This window comes from Ptychodera flava, chromosome 14 (genome assembly GCF_041260155.1).
Source record: "Ptychodera flava strain L36383 chromosome 14, AS_Pfla_20210202, whole genome shotgun sequence".
Lineage (NCBI taxonomy): Eukaryota > Metazoa > Hemichordata > Enteropneusta > Ptychoderidae > Ptychodera > Ptychodera flava.
The window spans coordinates 31,185,409-31,203,029 of record NC_091941.1 but is presented as its reverse complement, the minus strand read 5'-3'; the positions used below and the strand labels follow the sequence as shown (position 1 = coordinate 31,203,029).

Sequence of the window (17,621 nt, the reverse complement as noted above, 5' to 3'; positions counted from 1 at the left end):
TACCATAATAATAATCATCCAGGAAATCTTTATCATGATCAAATTATATAAATGAAAGAAGTTATATCAAATATAATGTATTGTAGGCAATGAATGAATTGTAATCTTATCTTCAAGGTATTTTAACCTATTTTACCACCATTACTTTGTCAGCACTGTCACAGGTGCAGACAATCTGAGGCATCGTACCAAAGCAAGGTTGAAACATGGTTAAGAAAGAAACGTTAAAATAATGTATTTTAAATTAGGTCTCAGCAATTGTCAGTTGCGTACACGGAACTGATTATAAAATATCATACAATGAGAATTGAAATAATTGAAGCTTTTGATGTAAACAAGGTCTTTCTTTATGTCTTTACAGGCTTTTCCTCAGCCATTATATTACAACCGATTGACGGGAACATTCCAAGAAGTTGAATCGCAGGACATATCAGCATCACTATGTGACGTTACGCCACCTGCTCAATTTGCACCGTCGGAAGAGGAAAGAGTGCGGATCATTGAATGGGCCAGAAAGGATAGACTTCCGTTATTTCTCAGGTATGTTACACATCAATCAAATTTTATAGTTGGACTCAGAAAACTTCAGTTGCCAGGGTAATTGAGGTCTCTTCAGGACAAATTTGAACAAGGCTTGGTAAAATGTTCCATAGCTATTCATCTTGCTCTGTTGCAGAGTTCAGTTTAGAATTTTCACTATCTCATTCAGCAAAATGCATTTTCATACAGACAAAGCATCTGCATAGATCAGTATATCTATAGTCTATCTAAGATATATTTAATTCTTTTCTTTTCTGAACAACCATCTCCAAACAATAAACCCTTTTGTCCTGTTTACAGTTCAACTCTGAGTGTACCACTGTGGAGATTATCTGTACAGCACAAATTAATATTGCAGTCAATTTAGAATGTTTCTTTTGCTCTAAATTATTACTTGTATACATAAAATAGATATTAAAACTTAATTTCCAAAATATTGATGTTAGAGTTTATTTCAATCATATTAACAGAAGAACAGAAAGTTTTACTGTATGGAAATTTACTAATTTGAGATATTGTATTTACCCTGGGCTGTTTACTAATGATATGTTCCAGAACCAAACTATTCTTGGAATACAAGCTTTGTAAGTTGTTAGTCCGTCCGTTAGATGATCGGAGCTCCAGTTGCCAGAGCAGCCGTGGTATCTATGGTTACAGTCGCCAAACAACCAGCTATGCAACGTCGAGTCTTGGCAACAGCCGTGCACGGAGTACGTTTGATGAGGCTGAATCGGATACCTCCATGCCATGGGCGGCTGATATCCATAGGAGTGCTCTCATGGGCAGGTATCTGAGGCCTGGTAGCCGTGCTCAGAGTGTGCCCCCTGATATCGGATTGGGTGAGTTGATGAATCTAGATGAAACTGCACACTAACACAGTCTATTTTTGTCTTCTCATTTCATGTTGTGAAGTAAATGACTTATGGCATACCAGAAAAAAATGTCAGCATGTACAAATTTTGATATTCTATATATGACTAGAGCTAATCTCCTTTTATCGCCTAAAAGACAGAATCCAAAATGCATCGGATAACTGAATGTTATGGGTATTTTCAATATTTCTGCTGTTTTGTTGTCACACACTTCCCCAGAGTATTTTGTGATCAATTGCTAATCAGCTTTCTTGTCTACAAGCTTTGTTTGCTTTGATAATTACATTTCGTATATCAACATTAGAATTAATTTTTTCATGAAAATTGAAAGACGGTTTAATTGGAAGAGAAGTCATATTAATACTTATTAGCTGTGAGAAATTTACCCAGTTTTCAATTATTAAAACCCTGTCAATTAGAGTGAAAATTCTGCGGATTAGAAGATTAGACATTGATTGATTGATTGATGTGAAATGACACTATGTAAAAAACAGACGGTGTGGAACAATTGAATGTGACCATGACAGCAATAATTAGCAATTGTTATTAGTTATTTACTTACAATAGTTTCCTCATTATCTGTCCTAATATGAATTTTTTCTCCTTTTTTTCTCTCAAAGGTCTTCATATTAATCTAGAAACAGCTTCCTCTCATTCATCGTCTGGACATTTCAGCAGTACAGGCAATTCCCGACGTGCCAAATCCGGAACAAACATCCGGCATTCCGAGGACTCTGCCGATCCTCAACCACCTCAGACGCTGTCGACCAAAGAATCATGGGTGCCAGTATCGGATTCAGGTGTGGCCACAGCTGCACCTGATAATAATCAGACCACCCCTGCCTCTACCTCTGGTATGACTATATGTTTATCTTGTCAAAATCAGCTGTTTATCAAGAGGTTCCACTCTCTTCCTGACCTCTGACCTACAATGCACAGGACCTAGTTCCCATACATAAATGCATTTAGTTGGCCATTCGTAGTAAATTTCCTGACAGAAAATATTGAAAAATGATTGTCACAATCATGATGATAGTGGTAGTGATGACGACAGTGATGATGATGACAATGATGATATCGATAGCTATGATAGTGGTAGTGAGGATGATGATAATGTGATATTTATGGCACAAGACCAGTAATTCACTTCTGGGTTCATTAACCATGCAGATACACTGGGTGAAAAATAGTGCAGACCTTTGAGTTTTGATATCTGCATAGGTGCTTGCTTAGTTTGAACTTTAATTTAAAGTATTTTTGTAAAGATAATTTTCTACTTGAATCGAAATGCAGTTTGTTGTGAAGCATGACTGTAGCATTGTGTGGTAATATAGAGAGTTATAATAAAGGCCCATTGAAATCATAGCAATAAGCATGAATTTCTGCAGAATGCCACTGGGGGCGCTATTTTCATCACTTCCTCCAGATTTCGGTGGACTTGCCCACCTGAAAAAGTCATCAGTAGTCAACCTTACATTGACCTTAACACTTGGCAAGAGGATTTGTGCTACTGAATGTTTTAAAATAGGAAAATTGAACGCTACTGTGGTGGCCTATGGGAAATTAATTAGTGGTCTTATGCCTAATTAATTTTGTCATGTCAGGACAAAGTCGAAGGAAGAGTGCACTGAAAACTCCAAACTCAAGATCTTCAACAACAAAGAAACAAACAACAATACGGATACCTCAAATAGATGATGAAGTTGCTAACCCTGTGTCTGCAAACCAAAATGAAACTGAGACTGAGGACAAGAAAAATGTTGGGTAAATAATAATTCATAATTAGACAGTAACTCTTTTAATAGTGTAGTGTTATAGATTTTGCAGTGCAGTGCAGTGTTACTATGTTCTGTGACACATTGTCAAGGGTAGTATCAATAGAATTTTACGTTTCATTCAGTAAAATATCAAAGTTAAATGCACTTAAATGGTCATATAAGATCAGAAATACTATCAACATCAGACAATGCATTCAATATTCAGTAAATAGGTGGTTTTGGTGCTTCCCTTCTTTGTAAGGTTTTAAAGAATTCTGATGTACTTTTCTAAAATAGAGATATTAAGTTTTGGAACTGTATACTGGAAAGTGTGTCATAGACATTCCATTTAAGAGTGAATTCATTTTCGATTTCTGCATGCACATCATGATTCCATGCATCACCCAGCTTGTAAATGCACTCAATTCCTGGACAGTATAATTGACTTTGCCGACTCCCTGCTAAGTCACCTTCACCTTAACACTTGTAATCACTCTTGACTTTTTGTGTTTTATACCTCTGTCTCTGAATGCTTGCAATAATTTCTAAAGGATTGTTTTACCGCCAATCACTGGAAGGTAAGTTTGCATCTTTCAAACACTTATGAAAATTCTGTGTTTTTGATGTGATGTAATTTTTAATGGTACGAAAGATATGTTATTAAAATGAAGGTCTAAAAAATGTAACAATACAGTATTTTACTTCCAAGTTTTCCCAAGTTCTGAATACTCTGTAGGTTTAACCTTCAAAAGAAATAATCACAAATTCCAAGAATAATGTAACCATTTTCCAAAATGGTTGAGTCGGTGGAATCTGTAACAAGTTAATATTTTTCAGCAATTCATACAGTTATTGTAAGGAATAAATAGCATGGCAAAGAAAGAAAGAATATGATTTCTTTCTTCTCAAATGTTAGCATAAAAAGACTAGATTCAGATCTGTTTGATTGATAGAGGTACACAATAAATGTAGCCCTATAATTGAATCAAGAGGCAGTTGTAACATTGAGATATTGTAAAAGGTGAAATTACCATTGATAGCAACTGAAATGTCTTAATATTTGGGATGGGTTGGGTTTCCATTTGTAGAAATTAACAGAATCCAGGTGTTTGTTTCTAAGTTTTGAAGTTGATAATTTTGAAGAGATACTGTTGTGAGAACCTTTTTTTAAAGGGACATAAGCTGTAACTTGTAGCCAGTTTTTCAGTATTCTGCTTCTGTATATCAACTACTGTGTCTGACCCTATTCCATTTGTCATGCTGAAATTTCGAGTATTCTTTTTGTCAACACAGATTGTATGTGTGTAGTGATCATTGTTTATTGTTCACAAATGAATTCTAGTCCGTACTTGAATACAATTTTCAACAATAACAATGTAGATTATACTTATATAGGTTAAGTTGATATGCTAAATACTTGGCATTAAATTACAGTGTAGGGATTCAATGCAGAAAGTGTAGGGAAATCACAAAACAAAAGTTCTGAAAAAATAGCTAAAACATACAGCTTATGGAGCTTTAAGAGTTTTGTTTAAATTTGAGATATTTTCATTGACTCAATGATATTTGTTGATGAGAATATATGAGGCCTAATGCTGAAACTGATGTTTATGAAGTGACGTTTGAAGTAGTTTCAAAAAGTCATTCATACCAGTTTGTCATTCTGAATCTGACTTTATCAATGATTTCACATACATCATTCAATTTTCTGATTTCATAGAGTATGTGTTGAAGAAGAAAATTTATGCATTTAATTAATTCTGTAGAGGAACGAAAGCCCCAAATGCACACGTGCTGTTTCAGTGATTTATATACGTAATATTTAGATAAGGGAGACCTTGCCGAAAGGATACCCATATAGGTAAAAGTTATTTGGAAATTACGATATCTTGAGTAACATTGTCAATTTGTTTTATATTTACATTGACATAGCCTCAATGACCTGTTGACTGCTGATTATGATGGACATCAGAACCATCTGGCAGAGCCAGGTTTTGACGACATTGATGTTGACGGTGAGCCAAACTTTGTAGAGTTTGAAGATGCAGACGAGTACATCAGTGATGTTCAAACAGAAGCTGATGTCAGAGAAATGGAAAGTCGACTCAAGAGAACATTTCAACAGTTGAAAGAGGAAATGATGGGATCTGTAAGTCACCTTGATAAAGTCTCTCTGTCTTTTGTACAAATAAAGAGAATATTTGTAACTGTAGAAAATGGCTTTTTTTTTTAAATTATAAGTTTAAGCTTTTTCGTAGCTACATGTATGCACACTATACGCAAGTACATTTGATGATCATCCGCATTGAAGTCCACATAGGATATAGCCAAGTGTTTAACTTTGGGGTATTGTCAGCGACCATACATTGAAGCAGACTGCATTTCTAGTATAAGAACTGCGGGGAATAATAGAGTGAAAACTTTTTTAGGGGTTGATTTTCCCTACTGTATTTAGTTAATCAAAGAACTGTTACAGACATGGTACACTTCTTCATTATTGACATTCAGTACTTTTACCTTGCAGATTTCTGGAATGGAATTATTCAGGGACTTTTTACAAAGCACTGTTGGAATGGATATGCTGAATTTTTGGCTGGATTGTGAACAGTACCATGACAACAGTCAAGCCATTGATGATATGCAGTCCAAGTTACAAAGGAATCGTTTGTTCAGGTATATGACATGAAAAGTTACTAATTTGAAGAAATTGTGTAATATGAAGATAGTTCAAGTGCACCTTCAAAATCTGTTGAGTTTCATGACACCTTTTCAAATTCAAACAATTGCTGTTTGTATCATGTGCAAATCAAAGTCACATTGGTGATCTACTTCATATCTCATTCCGGAAAAATAAAATAAACTGCAAAATGATCAGATTTGCTAGCTTTGACCAAACTCTCAGGTTCTTCTCATTTAAATTTACATATCCAAGTATATTTTATGGAAATTTGTACATTTGATGTAAATATCTATCTTCTGGTGCTGTGTCATGTAAAATAAGGTATTGAATATAAAGACTCCTTACCCCCAATAAGTGGTACATCCATAATATTTTCAGTGGTAAGGTTGAACCATTACATAAATATAGGGATGAAAGGATGAGGTAGAAACTTGCCAACATGGAAATGGTCAGTATTGACATAAGCCATTGTGTGTGTGACTTATCTGTATGATTTTTGCCCCACAGGGATATTCAAGATAGATATAAATTTAAACTGTCAGAAGATGCCAAAGAGCACATCAAGAGAGCACAGGAAAATGAAGGACTGAGTGAATCAGTATTTACAAAGACACAGTACGACATCCTGCGACGGATGAGAACCTACTGGGTGCCAAGGTTTCTTATACATCAGGAAGCAAAGGGAGAATTTAGGTGAGAAAGAATTGTCAGAAACTTGCTGGCTAATCATCCTACGTAAGATAAAAGGCTAAATTCATTTTGATTGTGTTAAAATTGCATTAGCAATAATATCCTGTATCATTGAAATTAATTTTATAATAAGGAGATTTGTTCTGAGGGGAAGGGGTGAAAGGTCAGTACGAAAAGGAAATTACTTTCATGCATCAACAGCCTGTGACATTTTAAATATTCTTGTTGTTGGTACTTTCTGTTCGTTGTTTCCTGTGCGTAGAATTTAAGACTGCCAAGATCAAAATGGCTTGTGCACCAAAATTCAAAAAAGGACAACATTCGAACTCATCTTACTGCAGTTTGCTTCAGTTGAAGTCTTTAAAATATTGGTGATGATTGAATTTATCAATTGTATTATCCAAGGAATTCACATTTAATTTGTTTCAGTCCCTCAGAGTATGTACATGTGATACACTATCCTGAATTATGCTGGTGGAAATTAGTCAAAAGCTGAGATTTTCTGAAATTTGGAAAAAATCCAGCAAAATATAGGGCAGCAAAGAGGAGATGTTTCAAAAAGAGTCAATAAAACTACCAATGTTAGAACCATTTATCATGTTTTCACAGTCTGGCAACCATCACAGAAGGTGTGGAACAAGAGCCTGATATGAATGAAGATAGACAGCTGACCAATATGAACTTCTTGCCGTCCATTTCATTGGTCAACTCACTACCAGTCCGTCCAGAATCATGCGTTCGTCTGGCTCAGAACAGCCACAGCTGGGATGCTGTGGTCAGCGGTGGTCACAAGATGGAGGATGAAATCAAACCAGGACAGTTGGCTGAAGTCCCAACTCCGGAACCAGAAAGGCCGTACGCGTCAAGGTTCAGACAAGGCATTACAAATGATAAGGATGCTGGTGGGCCTTTCCAGAGGTACCTAGAAAGGTGAGTTTGCTCTCTATGTGACTCAGCGCACTCTAATGTAATTTTCTTGAATAAATCACTTATGTCATCTGTCACAAGGTTGAATGGTTTAATACTTTATCATATTATAAAACATTGAAATGTCTTTTAGCTGAAAACTACGATAGTAAAGCCATTAATTAAAATAAAATAAGTCTGATGATACACGATAAATTTTTTGTTTATACACTGATTAACAAACTTATCAAAATTATAGTCATATATAAATATTTAACATTCAAGCATTAAAAGAAAGAAGTGCAGCATTCGTGGCAGATACTTGATGCAACAAAATTCTCAACCAGTGTGTATGTGTATCTACAGCTTGAAAAGTCATATGTTTTTGAGGGAAGTAACTTGTAACTTGAAATGTTACACTCAACACTGTAATCTTGAACATAAAACATAACTTTATTGCCGGGAGATGAAAAAAACACAATACATAACATGTTCTTTGACATCACCCCATGATGGTGATATCACTTTGCTTGGCTTTGAAAAGATAGGAATATGAAACTTCCTAAAAGTGGGTACCAGAAAAGAGAATGTTTTTACCAAAATTTTTCGTACCATTATGGATACATTGACAACAAAAAGCTTTGCATACTGAGTAGAAGTATAGAGTTAAAGCCATAGTTATTGTACTCACAGGCTGTGTATGTACTTATTTACCGTCTGCTTGCAAAGAAATTGCCACAAAATCATTTGAGGTTTTTTATTATTTTAAATTTTATACAACATCCTCTGTATCCAGGTCACTGACACATTAATTTCTTGTTGTGTTGTAAAATAGCTGTGAGAACAGTCAATTTCTGGCTAACTTCCTGTTCTGGCAAGACGTCACTGACTATGGCCAGGCAGAAGATAGATCTGCTGACAGACTACTCAGGATAAGAAAAGCCTGGGCCATATTCAACAGATACATTGCCCTAGGCAGTATCTGGGATATTGGTACGTAACCCATTCTATGTCAGACCTATATGTGATGACTTAAAGTATATTTATTACCTGTCATGGATGTATCTTATTTCCAAATTTGCAGGCAAAATGAGTTAATGGTCAGTCTGAGAAATTTTCGGCCATTTCTTGTGAGCTATGAACGCAAAACTGAAAAGAAGCGCCACAGTTGGCATAATTTTCACCTCTATGCCATCTTTCACAGGATGCCTAATGATGCCTTTTTTAAAACTCTTTTTTTAATTTAACAGGAATAAGTCCGTATGAACGAGACACAATACATCATAAGTTGCTGACTACAAGGGACTACGTGGAGGCTTCACTTTATGATAATGCCAGAGACCATTCTGTGAAGATGCTGCAACGTGAATGGTTGAAGTACCTGAAGAATGACCTTCGAACTTTTCTAGAGTGAGTAATAATCTGACTGGAAATAGAACAACTACCCTTCGTATCAAATCTTGTAAATTAAAATGTGACAATATCAGTTTTAGAATGATAAAATCTGTACAGGCTACCTATGTTTGAAATAGGGTAAATAAAACCCTCCTGACAATTTTCCACTCTGTTGCATTTATGTAAAACTTCTGCATTTCTTACTGTGGTAGTAGTTTGGTTGGGGTGAATTCAACAACAGTTTGTGAAATGCAGTTGAATCAGGAATCAAAAATAAAATATTTATTTTTGGGTAGATTTAATTAACAGCCATGAGGTGTAATCTTTCATAATACTTACATTGTATCCCTCAAAGCAGAGAATTTCTGGCTTTTACAGACAGAGACACAAAAAGTACTTTTCCAAAGGGTTTTAATTTAATTTTTCCAGTGTGGTTCTTAATTTCATTTTATGATGTTTTTCACACTCGTAGATGTCGTGCCAGACCAGATGATATGATATATTCACCAAGTCCCACTCCTCCAGACAGCAGGAAAAAACCCAAGACAGTTAGGAGACCCTGGGTGAGACGGTAAGTATAGTGTATTTATTGAAAGTAACAAGGAGACTATTTGTATTTGATCAGTACGTTAGTGCCATGGATCTCTCTCTTGAAAGTTTCAACAGTCTGCAACAATGGCAGATCTGTTATTGTCATGTCACTCAGCCATTTCTGTTAAAATAAATTTCAAGTCTTACATGTTGTAAAAGTTGAAGTAGAAAATAACAACATTGGTGATGGTTTTAATCATATAAGAAGTTACGTGTGAATATCCATTGGGATGTAAAGATCTGGATTATTTGTCTGGGATTTAACTGGTCATTTATGCTTTCCATAGAACAGTTTTCAAAGTTTAATACTGTAAAAAACAATGTTGGAAAATCACCTAATAGTGTTGTGTCTTCATGTGTACATTGCATGAATGCTCACTCACCTTTCATATTTTTTTATTCCCCAAACTTTTTTTATGCGGATTTTTGCTTCAATAGAAAAGTTACCTTTAAGTTTCCTGTGACTGAGAAGAGGTAAAACAATTTGTGCAAACTTCAGCCGAATGCTGTGGTTTTGAAATAACCAAGACACTTCGACGTTGTTTGGAATTTTTCCGTTCTCTTTTCTTTTTCTCTCAAATGCCTTGTGTTCTAACAAACATGAATTTTTGAAGTGATATTACTAAATCCATTCTGTGTTGATTTGAACTGGCTTTAAAGTGTGGTTATTGTTGGCATCTAACATTACACTGTGTGTTCATAACACCAAATGACACCCAAGGCCTAAATTACAAAAAATGAGAAAAGCTTGCCAAGTTCTGCCATGTAGAATTGCTGAAAGATATAGGTATCATTCAAATCATGAAACATCGTAAATAGTCACCTCAACAGTAGGCCTTAAGATAATGAGACACCATAAGAATACGTGTAAATTATCACAGCGTCAAAGATAATGAAATTCATCAAAAATTATATAAATTATCGTAGCATTAAAGATAACAGGACACCATCAAAACATGTGTAAATTGTCATTGTACATAATTCAGTAATATCTTCGTACACACATTGCACAGTTTCCACACTAACCAGTATCAACATTTGTGTTTTTTCCCATCAATAAGATAACTCCTTGTGCACATTTTATATTCTTTTATGTTGTTAGCACTATTAATTCAACATCACCAACTAACCTCCACTGTGTGTAATGTAATATTATGATTTCGGCCATGTATCATAACCAGCAGTGAGTACAAGCACTGCGCAACTCAAAACAGTATTGCTGTTGACAAGCCTACTTGCTGGCAGCATATTTTCAAAATGGGACGCACAATTATGAGGCTGTTATTGCGTTTTAACACGCTACTAATCTTTTTGCCACATCAACAATGTGAAGAACTTGTTTTCAGGTATTTTGGGGAAGTGCGTTGCTAGACATCTTGATTAACCAGGTTCACTGTATTTTGTATTTTTTCTTTCCCTCCCTTTTTTTTTCTGCTTTCGATTTTTGTGGCTCTCAATATTTATTGTGAGCAGTGCTCTACCACCACTAGATGATGACAGGTAAACAAAACCCTAACAGTAAAAATAAAAACACAAATCACACACCAGCACATTGAACTGTTAACATGTAATATCCGTTATTATTGCATGGGTGTATATCGCATGAGGGAGACTCGTTGTTGCATGAACGCTTGTCACGGTTGCATGCTGCATGGCACGTCTGTTGCCTTGGTGACTCAGGCACGCCACTATTAGCTGTAAAATTTGGCATAGTAAATATATAATGTAAAGCAATAACTTATAAAAGTAACTACCTCTAACAGAACACCTCTTGCACAAATCCCAAATCTTAAAAAGTAAAAATCTTCATATCCTGAAACATTTTGCATTTATTACCATTTTGCATTACCAAACCAATTTCATGTTGTCGTAGAGATCCTATGTTATTTATGAAGTCTCTCAACTGTAAGTTCACACGTACCCTCCCATTAAAATTATGTAAATGATATGTAAATTATGTCAGTGTAATGTATCTTGTGTGTAGACATTTGCTCAGCCCTAGCCAAAATTCACGCTCAAACACGCCAAGCGTACAGTTGAGAGACTGTAACCCTGTCATTACCAAACTATGGTGCAAATCTATTGGTTTCCATGGTAAAGTTGGATCTCAATAGACGTAAACGGCAATGACAGAGTATATGACACTATACATTGTATGGTATCATTTATTTGTATGCATGACAATGATCAAGATTTGACTGAATAAAATAGTATGATGTTATGGCTGTGTATTGAAATAATGCAATATTATCAAAGTGGGCAATTGATTATTTTCTTTCATTTTGTAATAGATGTTTGTACTCTCAAATTTTTACAATTCTTTTCTGATCTACCACTTGTGCGGGTTCATTTTGAAGCTCTTGGAGTGAATAAAATTTTCACTGTCTTTCTTTCATGAAAATTTAAAATTGAATTTTTCCCTGCCGAGTTAACACAGGGATGGCAGCAGTTTTCAATTTCAAATATTTTTTAATTCTAGGTAATATGTTTCTCTGGTACCAAAATTTACGTGGTGACCCCTGATTTTTATTCTTGATAACAAAATAGAATGGTTGACAATTTCCTTGGGGAAAGTTTGAGCAAAGATTTTAAGTCTTTCACTTTTGAGGTGCATACTACCTCAAGTGACAGGTAAGATACCAACAATGGTATGATAATAATTAGATAAACTAAATTGAATCTCATTGGTACTTGAAATTGATCAGTATATTAAAGATATTTGACTTCTGAAAAACTTGTATGGTGAAAAATGTTCGTCTGAAGTGTTGTGAGAATGTGTCTTTTATAAGGCTATGAAAAGCACTCCCTAATCCAACTTATCCAAGATCAAATCATGCTAAAATTATGAAAATACTCTTCCCCACACATGAACACTATATAGCTGCCCGGGATCAACAGAATCACAAAGGCAGAGGAGGTTGCTCCAGTCCCTGCAAGATGCGGAAAAGATCAACGCAGCCCGGAGTCCTGACCTGAAGAAAAAGCAGGAAAAGGACAAGAGGAAGAAACAGCAAGCAGCAGCTAGGAAGAAAATGTTGAAGAAGATGAAGAAAGGCAAAATGGGAGGAAAGAAGAAGAGTAGCCAAGTGACAATCAAGACGCCTGGTGAAGAAAATAAAGACGGTGAAAAGAAGGATGAAAAATCTGGGGAGAAGGAAACTGAAAAGGAAATCACTTTCTCTTCAACTTATAGAAACAGAACGTGAGTATCATAGCTTGAACCTTTCTTTCAAATTCTGTTTCTTATATTCATGCATGGACAAACTGTGTACTTCACTCATGACAAATGCTTATCATGTAATTGAAAAGCTGTTTTTTGTCCAGAAGAGAGCAATTTTCGTTTTTACCAAAAACAATAGAAAGTACACACTGTTACTTAACCCATCTATGAAGTGAATATGGTTTCACAATCAGGCTTTAACCTTTCACCACAATGGTTTGGCCCAAACCCATTGTTATCAATGGTGATTGTGGACCTGTCTACAGGGAATAGGGGTGAATGGTTAACGTTAAGCTCTGAGGCATTGTTTTCAACAAGACAGTTTGCCCATCCAACTCTGAAATATGATGACTTACAGACATTCAACTCCTTGGGAACTTCTTACATGTTTCATCATCTTTCCTCAGATTGATGAACCAGTTCAAGAGGTTTTTATCTGACGATGAAGAGAAGGAGTACTTCAACAGTCTGAATATGTATTTAGACATTGAAACATATCAGAGGTTACCTGATGCCCACATAGAGAAGAAACACACACAGTTGAGAAATATTGTCGGCACATACTTTGATCAGACTTCTAAGAAGTAAGTGTATAATAGAGATTATGAAGATATTTCAATATGCAATATGCAGTGTATGCTGTGCTGAGAAGTCAACTTACCATGTACTGATGCATCTGTGTCTGAACAAAAACTTTGAGAACTTACACTTCCATGATGTGTTACATCATCAGATTAATGTTTTCTGTACCTGAGCAGTATAGGTCAAATTCATCAATGTAATAATCACTTGCTCACCAGTTTTGGCTCATTCTCACGGAAGATACTTCGAACATAAAGCAATTTTCAAATTCAGTAGTTACAACCACAATGAACTCGGTTGATTTTCACCAGTTTGCATGATTGAAAAATGAGTGACACTTTGCTTTGAATTTGAATTCAACTGAAGTAGGTTTCCTGTGAGCTAGTCATGTCATCCTGGGAAGCATTTTCTCCTAATCTGAAAGACCATATCAGTTTTTTTTGAAGTTCATAAAAAAAGCACCATTCCATGTGTCAGTATTAGTATATCCTAACTTTCCGTTTCTCATTCCAGGTTTGTGAATTTGCCAGCTGAGATTGTACAAGTACTTGCCAGGGAGGGAGACAGACCTAGGAACTCAGTGTTGAATGCCTGCCAGAAAGCCGTCAAGCAGGAGTTAGAGGAACAATTCAAGATATTTTGGCTTGTAAGTAACTTTCAGCAACTGAGATTTGATCAGTCAACCAGTTAGATATCAAAAATATCCTGAAATCCTAGAAGGAAATCTGTATTCAAACACTTTGTAAATCTTTCCAAATAATCTTGGATGTTTTACAGTTATGCATATGCATTATAGGTCATACAGCTGTGAAGAGTACCAGTACTAGTATAATGTGAACTTGTCAGGCACTTCATCTCACTGTGTTTCCTTTACAATACTTGCAGACACTCCATCTCACTGTGTTTTCTCTGATCTTACTCACAGGCTCACCTTGAATCTCTGGAAGCCCAGGGTTTGGGCGGAGACAACTCCAATGCAATGTCCAAAGTTGAGATGGCGATGAAATCAGAAAGTACACAAAGTTTGTTGATGGATTGGAAGAGACGAAGAAGAGCAAGGGGTCCGGTAAGTGTTGTAACCATGACAACATATGTAGATAACAACAATTGTAGTGATAAGTTAATGATTAATTAGGTTTGTGTTTCACTTAAAAGTTTTCTCAACAAACCACTTCAAAAAGTAAATAATAAACTGTGAACAGTCTATCATAGTTTTAGAGCATTTTATGCTGTCAAGAGTCTTCTCAGTGTGAGTAAAAATTATGCTGAGTTAAGATAATACTGAAAAGAAATATTAAGGTAGAATGCGCCTCAGGGTTTGATATTCAAACATTCACACTTTTACAATATTCATTTGGCCTACCACTTGTTGGAGCTCATTTTGAAGCTTATGCAGTAAATAAAATTTTCACTGGCTTAGTTTTTTGAAAATCTGAAAATTTTTTATTCCCCCCACAGAGGGATAACACAATGATGGCGACCATTTTGAATTTTTCAAATATCATTAAATATTGGGCAATTTGTTGCTCTAGTACTAAGATTTCTGGTGACTACTGATTGTTATTCTTGACTTTGAAAGAGAATGGTTTAAAGTTTATTTGACGAAAATTTGAGTAAAAGTTTAAGTCTTTCAATATCAAGGCGCAATCTACCTTAAACAGAAGTCGGTTTTCTTGTAAAGTTTCTAAAGATGAAAGTGTGTAACGAGATAAGTTCAGATCCCGCCAACAATGCAGGTTATGCTGTTTGTGTCACCGTAGACTGGATAACCATGTTGTCATGGAGACCAGTTTTTCTCTGCTGTTAAATTTTTAAGTGGCTATTCAAGCATTTGATCTTTTCACAGAGAGAGATTTTACCGGGCTTTCATGAATGTTGCATTGTGGGTAGATAAACATGCATGAAGTGGATGATTGCAAAACATGCACACTTTTAATGTGATAGGCAAAATATAGTTCTCGTTGATAGGATAAAGAAGTAGTTTGCTTTGCTATAAATGCAGGATTTGTTGCGCATATTGTGTGAATAAATCAGCTGCAATTTGACTTGATTGATCTTGATAATGGCCCTGTCATGATATGGCCCTGTCAGAATAGCGTAATGTTTGTCTGCGGCACATGATTACCGGTTAACGTTAATGTATAAGTGCACTGACTGAAGAGAAATGAAAACCAGGATTGCAGTGTGCATGTATTTTAGTAAGTGTGCGTGAAATGAATAACTGGCATCTTGAAAGCAGGAGGGCTCAGTACCAATCAACCCAGTGATACGACAGGGCAAGCACAAAGTCAGATTCATAGCCACCACCAAAATCAAAGCTCGTACCGCCTATCACTCCCGAGTTCAACATGGCATGTACCAATGCGGTAAAAAAGGCAGGAAGCCCAGCCCAGTGAGTAGTATGTTTGATAGAGGGCGCTGTGTAACATCATGACTGTGTGCAAGCTAACTTTTGATTGGCATAATTTTGATTACAGTAGTTACAATGATTACGTTTGAGGACCAGGTGACTGCAGTGGGAAAATTAGTGGTTGTAGAATAGATTAACATTACAGGACTGTGTGAAATTCGACTGTTGGTTTATGAAAGAGAGAGAGAGGGAGAGAGAGAGAAAGAGAGAGAGAGAGAATGATGGCCTTGACAGGATCAAGAAATGTGGATCAGGTTGTGAAAATCGTATAATTATTCACTTGGAAATAATCATAAAAGTAAACAGACCGATTTCACCTGAAATTTCTGACTCATAGCCTTATGTCACTATCTGTAGTCTATCTTGACATGTTATTGATAGTAGCAAACACGCTATTGATAGTACCAAATAACATCTGACCATAGCAGTTGTTATGTCCACTTCTAGCACCCAATCTGAAGAGTTCAGCTTTTAATCTCTTTAAACGATTTGTTTACAATTTTATCTCCTCAAATCTTATGTTATTATCCTATCGTTAAGTAACTCTTTCTCAATATTAAATAATTAACTCTTGTTTAACCTTCGTATTGAATCACTTCTCATTTCTATATCTTCTTTTCAAGCTTTATGTCGCTATTTTGTCTCCAGTCATTGTCTGTTGTCATACCATTCTAAATAAGTTTCGTCCAGGTCAGGATATTAATATTGAAAAATCACCGTTGGTTTGATTCCATTTACCCATCAACCATTGTGTCTATGACTTGTACAACCTCCAAATGAAGTTTCCCACCTCAGTCCATAGTTTGAATGACTTTTATACAACATGTATTTAGCCTCATCGTTGTTTTATCAACAGTCTGTGACACCATAATTTCACTGTGATATCTGTCAAGTGTGATTTATGTAACATGTAAGAGTTCTGTCTTTACATCTTCTCTTCTACCTGACATATTTCTCTCTCTCTGTACTTTACCATCATACTGATGTATTTGAACACTGTACTGTCTTTGCAGTAGGCAAGCTTGAATAAACTGACCTCGTCCATGAACCGGCACAGTCATCTTTCAAATTTATCAGTATATTAGTAGTTGTGACACTTTTTGTAAAAAATATTTGACAGTGTATTTTATGATTCTCTTCTGTAGCAAAATTACATATTGTGTGGGATGTTCCACTCAATATCATACTCACTTCTCAGTGAGTAAGGTTGCACTACCAGGATTTATTGCAAAGTTTGGTCAATTACTGATTAAAATTTTGTGACCCTATGTAACTGTGAACAACAAGGGCAAAATATAAATCTATTTGGACGAAATTAACCATATTGATTTTATAGTACAGTAGGACCTTACCATAGGGAAGTGGGGATGGCAAATTTAATCATACATTTTTTAGAAAATTGAAGAGACAGTACAGCTTTGAAGTATATCTGTGAATAGTTTCACATTTTGAAAATGTGTGTTTGAATGCATGCTGCATGAGCTCATCAAATATTTTGTGTTATATGTATAACTCACTGTTAGTCTATGGTCTTTTACTCATAACTGTACAGCTTTCATTCCAAGACCTGTGTGAAATCTTCATCTTGTTTTTTCTCTGTCTACTCTCTCTCTGAATTGCCTCATTTTTATAGACTTCTGACCCCACTAGCCAAACTCCACTTGAAACTCCAATTGAACCTCAGCTGCCAACAAACTCACAACAGCCTCCCGCTGCGCCAGAGACATCACCGTCTCTATTGCAGCCCGTGCAATCCAAAGCAAAAGAGTCCCATAGCGACTCAAGTCAGAGCCCCAGCTCCCCAACCTCTGGCTGTCCAACCTTTGAACCTAAAAAGGCCGAGAAGGTAAAGCGCATAAGAAGAAAGCATTACAAGGTTTGTCTCGGACGGTATTTGTATTTTTCCTCCAAAAATCAGTGGTAATAAGTGTATACATGTACCACATACCGCACGGAGCATGCACCACTCACAGAACCT

The 17,621-nt window shown here is 35.9% G+C and overlaps 1 protein-coding gene across 21 annotated transcripts in view; it reads left to right on the top strand.

Annotated features, from left to right (window-relative positions):
• The window catches only part of LOC139150175 (regulator of G-protein signaling 22-like), a 35,088-nt gene that overhangs the window by 12,381 nt on the left and 5,086 nt on the right, over positions 1 to 17,621 (top strand). For 3 of the 21 annotated variants that reach the window (XM_070722371.1, XM_070722364.1, XM_070722363.1), the window contains exons 3-21: positions 362 to 540; positions 1,096 to 1,379; positions 2,033 to 2,266; positions 3,017 to 3,176; positions 3,721 to 3,747; positions 5,102 to 5,318; positions 5,694 to 5,842; positions 6,357 to 6,542; positions 7,149 to 7,469; positions 8,281 to 8,438; positions 8,696 to 8,855; positions 9,313 to 9,411; positions 9,870 to 9,905; positions 10,905 to 10,931; positions 12,313 to 12,633; positions 13,059 to 13,235; positions 13,747 to 13,879; positions 14,159 to 14,299; positions 17,277 to 17,519. In XM_070722371.1, the coding sequence (XP_070578472.1) occupies positions 362 to 540; positions 1,096 to 1,379; positions 2,033 to 2,266; positions 3,017 to 3,176; positions 3,721 to 3,747; positions 5,102 to 5,318; positions 5,694 to 5,842; positions 6,357 to 6,542; positions 7,149 to 7,469; positions 8,281 to 8,438; positions 8,696 to 8,855; positions 9,313 to 9,411; positions 9,870 to 9,905; positions 10,905 to 10,931; positions 12,313 to 12,633; positions 13,059 to 13,235; positions 13,747 to 13,879; positions 14,159 to 14,299; positions 17,277 to 17,519 (3,252 nt within the window). The remainder of the gene's footprint in view (positions 1 to 361; positions 541 to 1,095; positions 1,380 to 2,032; positions 2,267 to 3,016; positions 3,177 to 3,720; positions 3,748 to 5,101; positions 5,319 to 5,693; positions 5,843 to 6,356; positions 6,543 to 7,148; positions 7,470 to 8,280; positions 8,439 to 8,695; positions 8,856 to 9,312; positions 9,412 to 9,869; positions 9,906 to 10,904; positions 10,932 to 12,312; positions 12,634 to 13,058; positions 13,236 to 13,746; positions 13,880 to 14,158; positions 14,300 to 17,276; positions 17,520 to 17,621) is intronic. The other 18 variants (XM_070722376.1, XM_070722369.1, XM_070722368.1 and 15 more) reach the window with 10 other exon arrangements.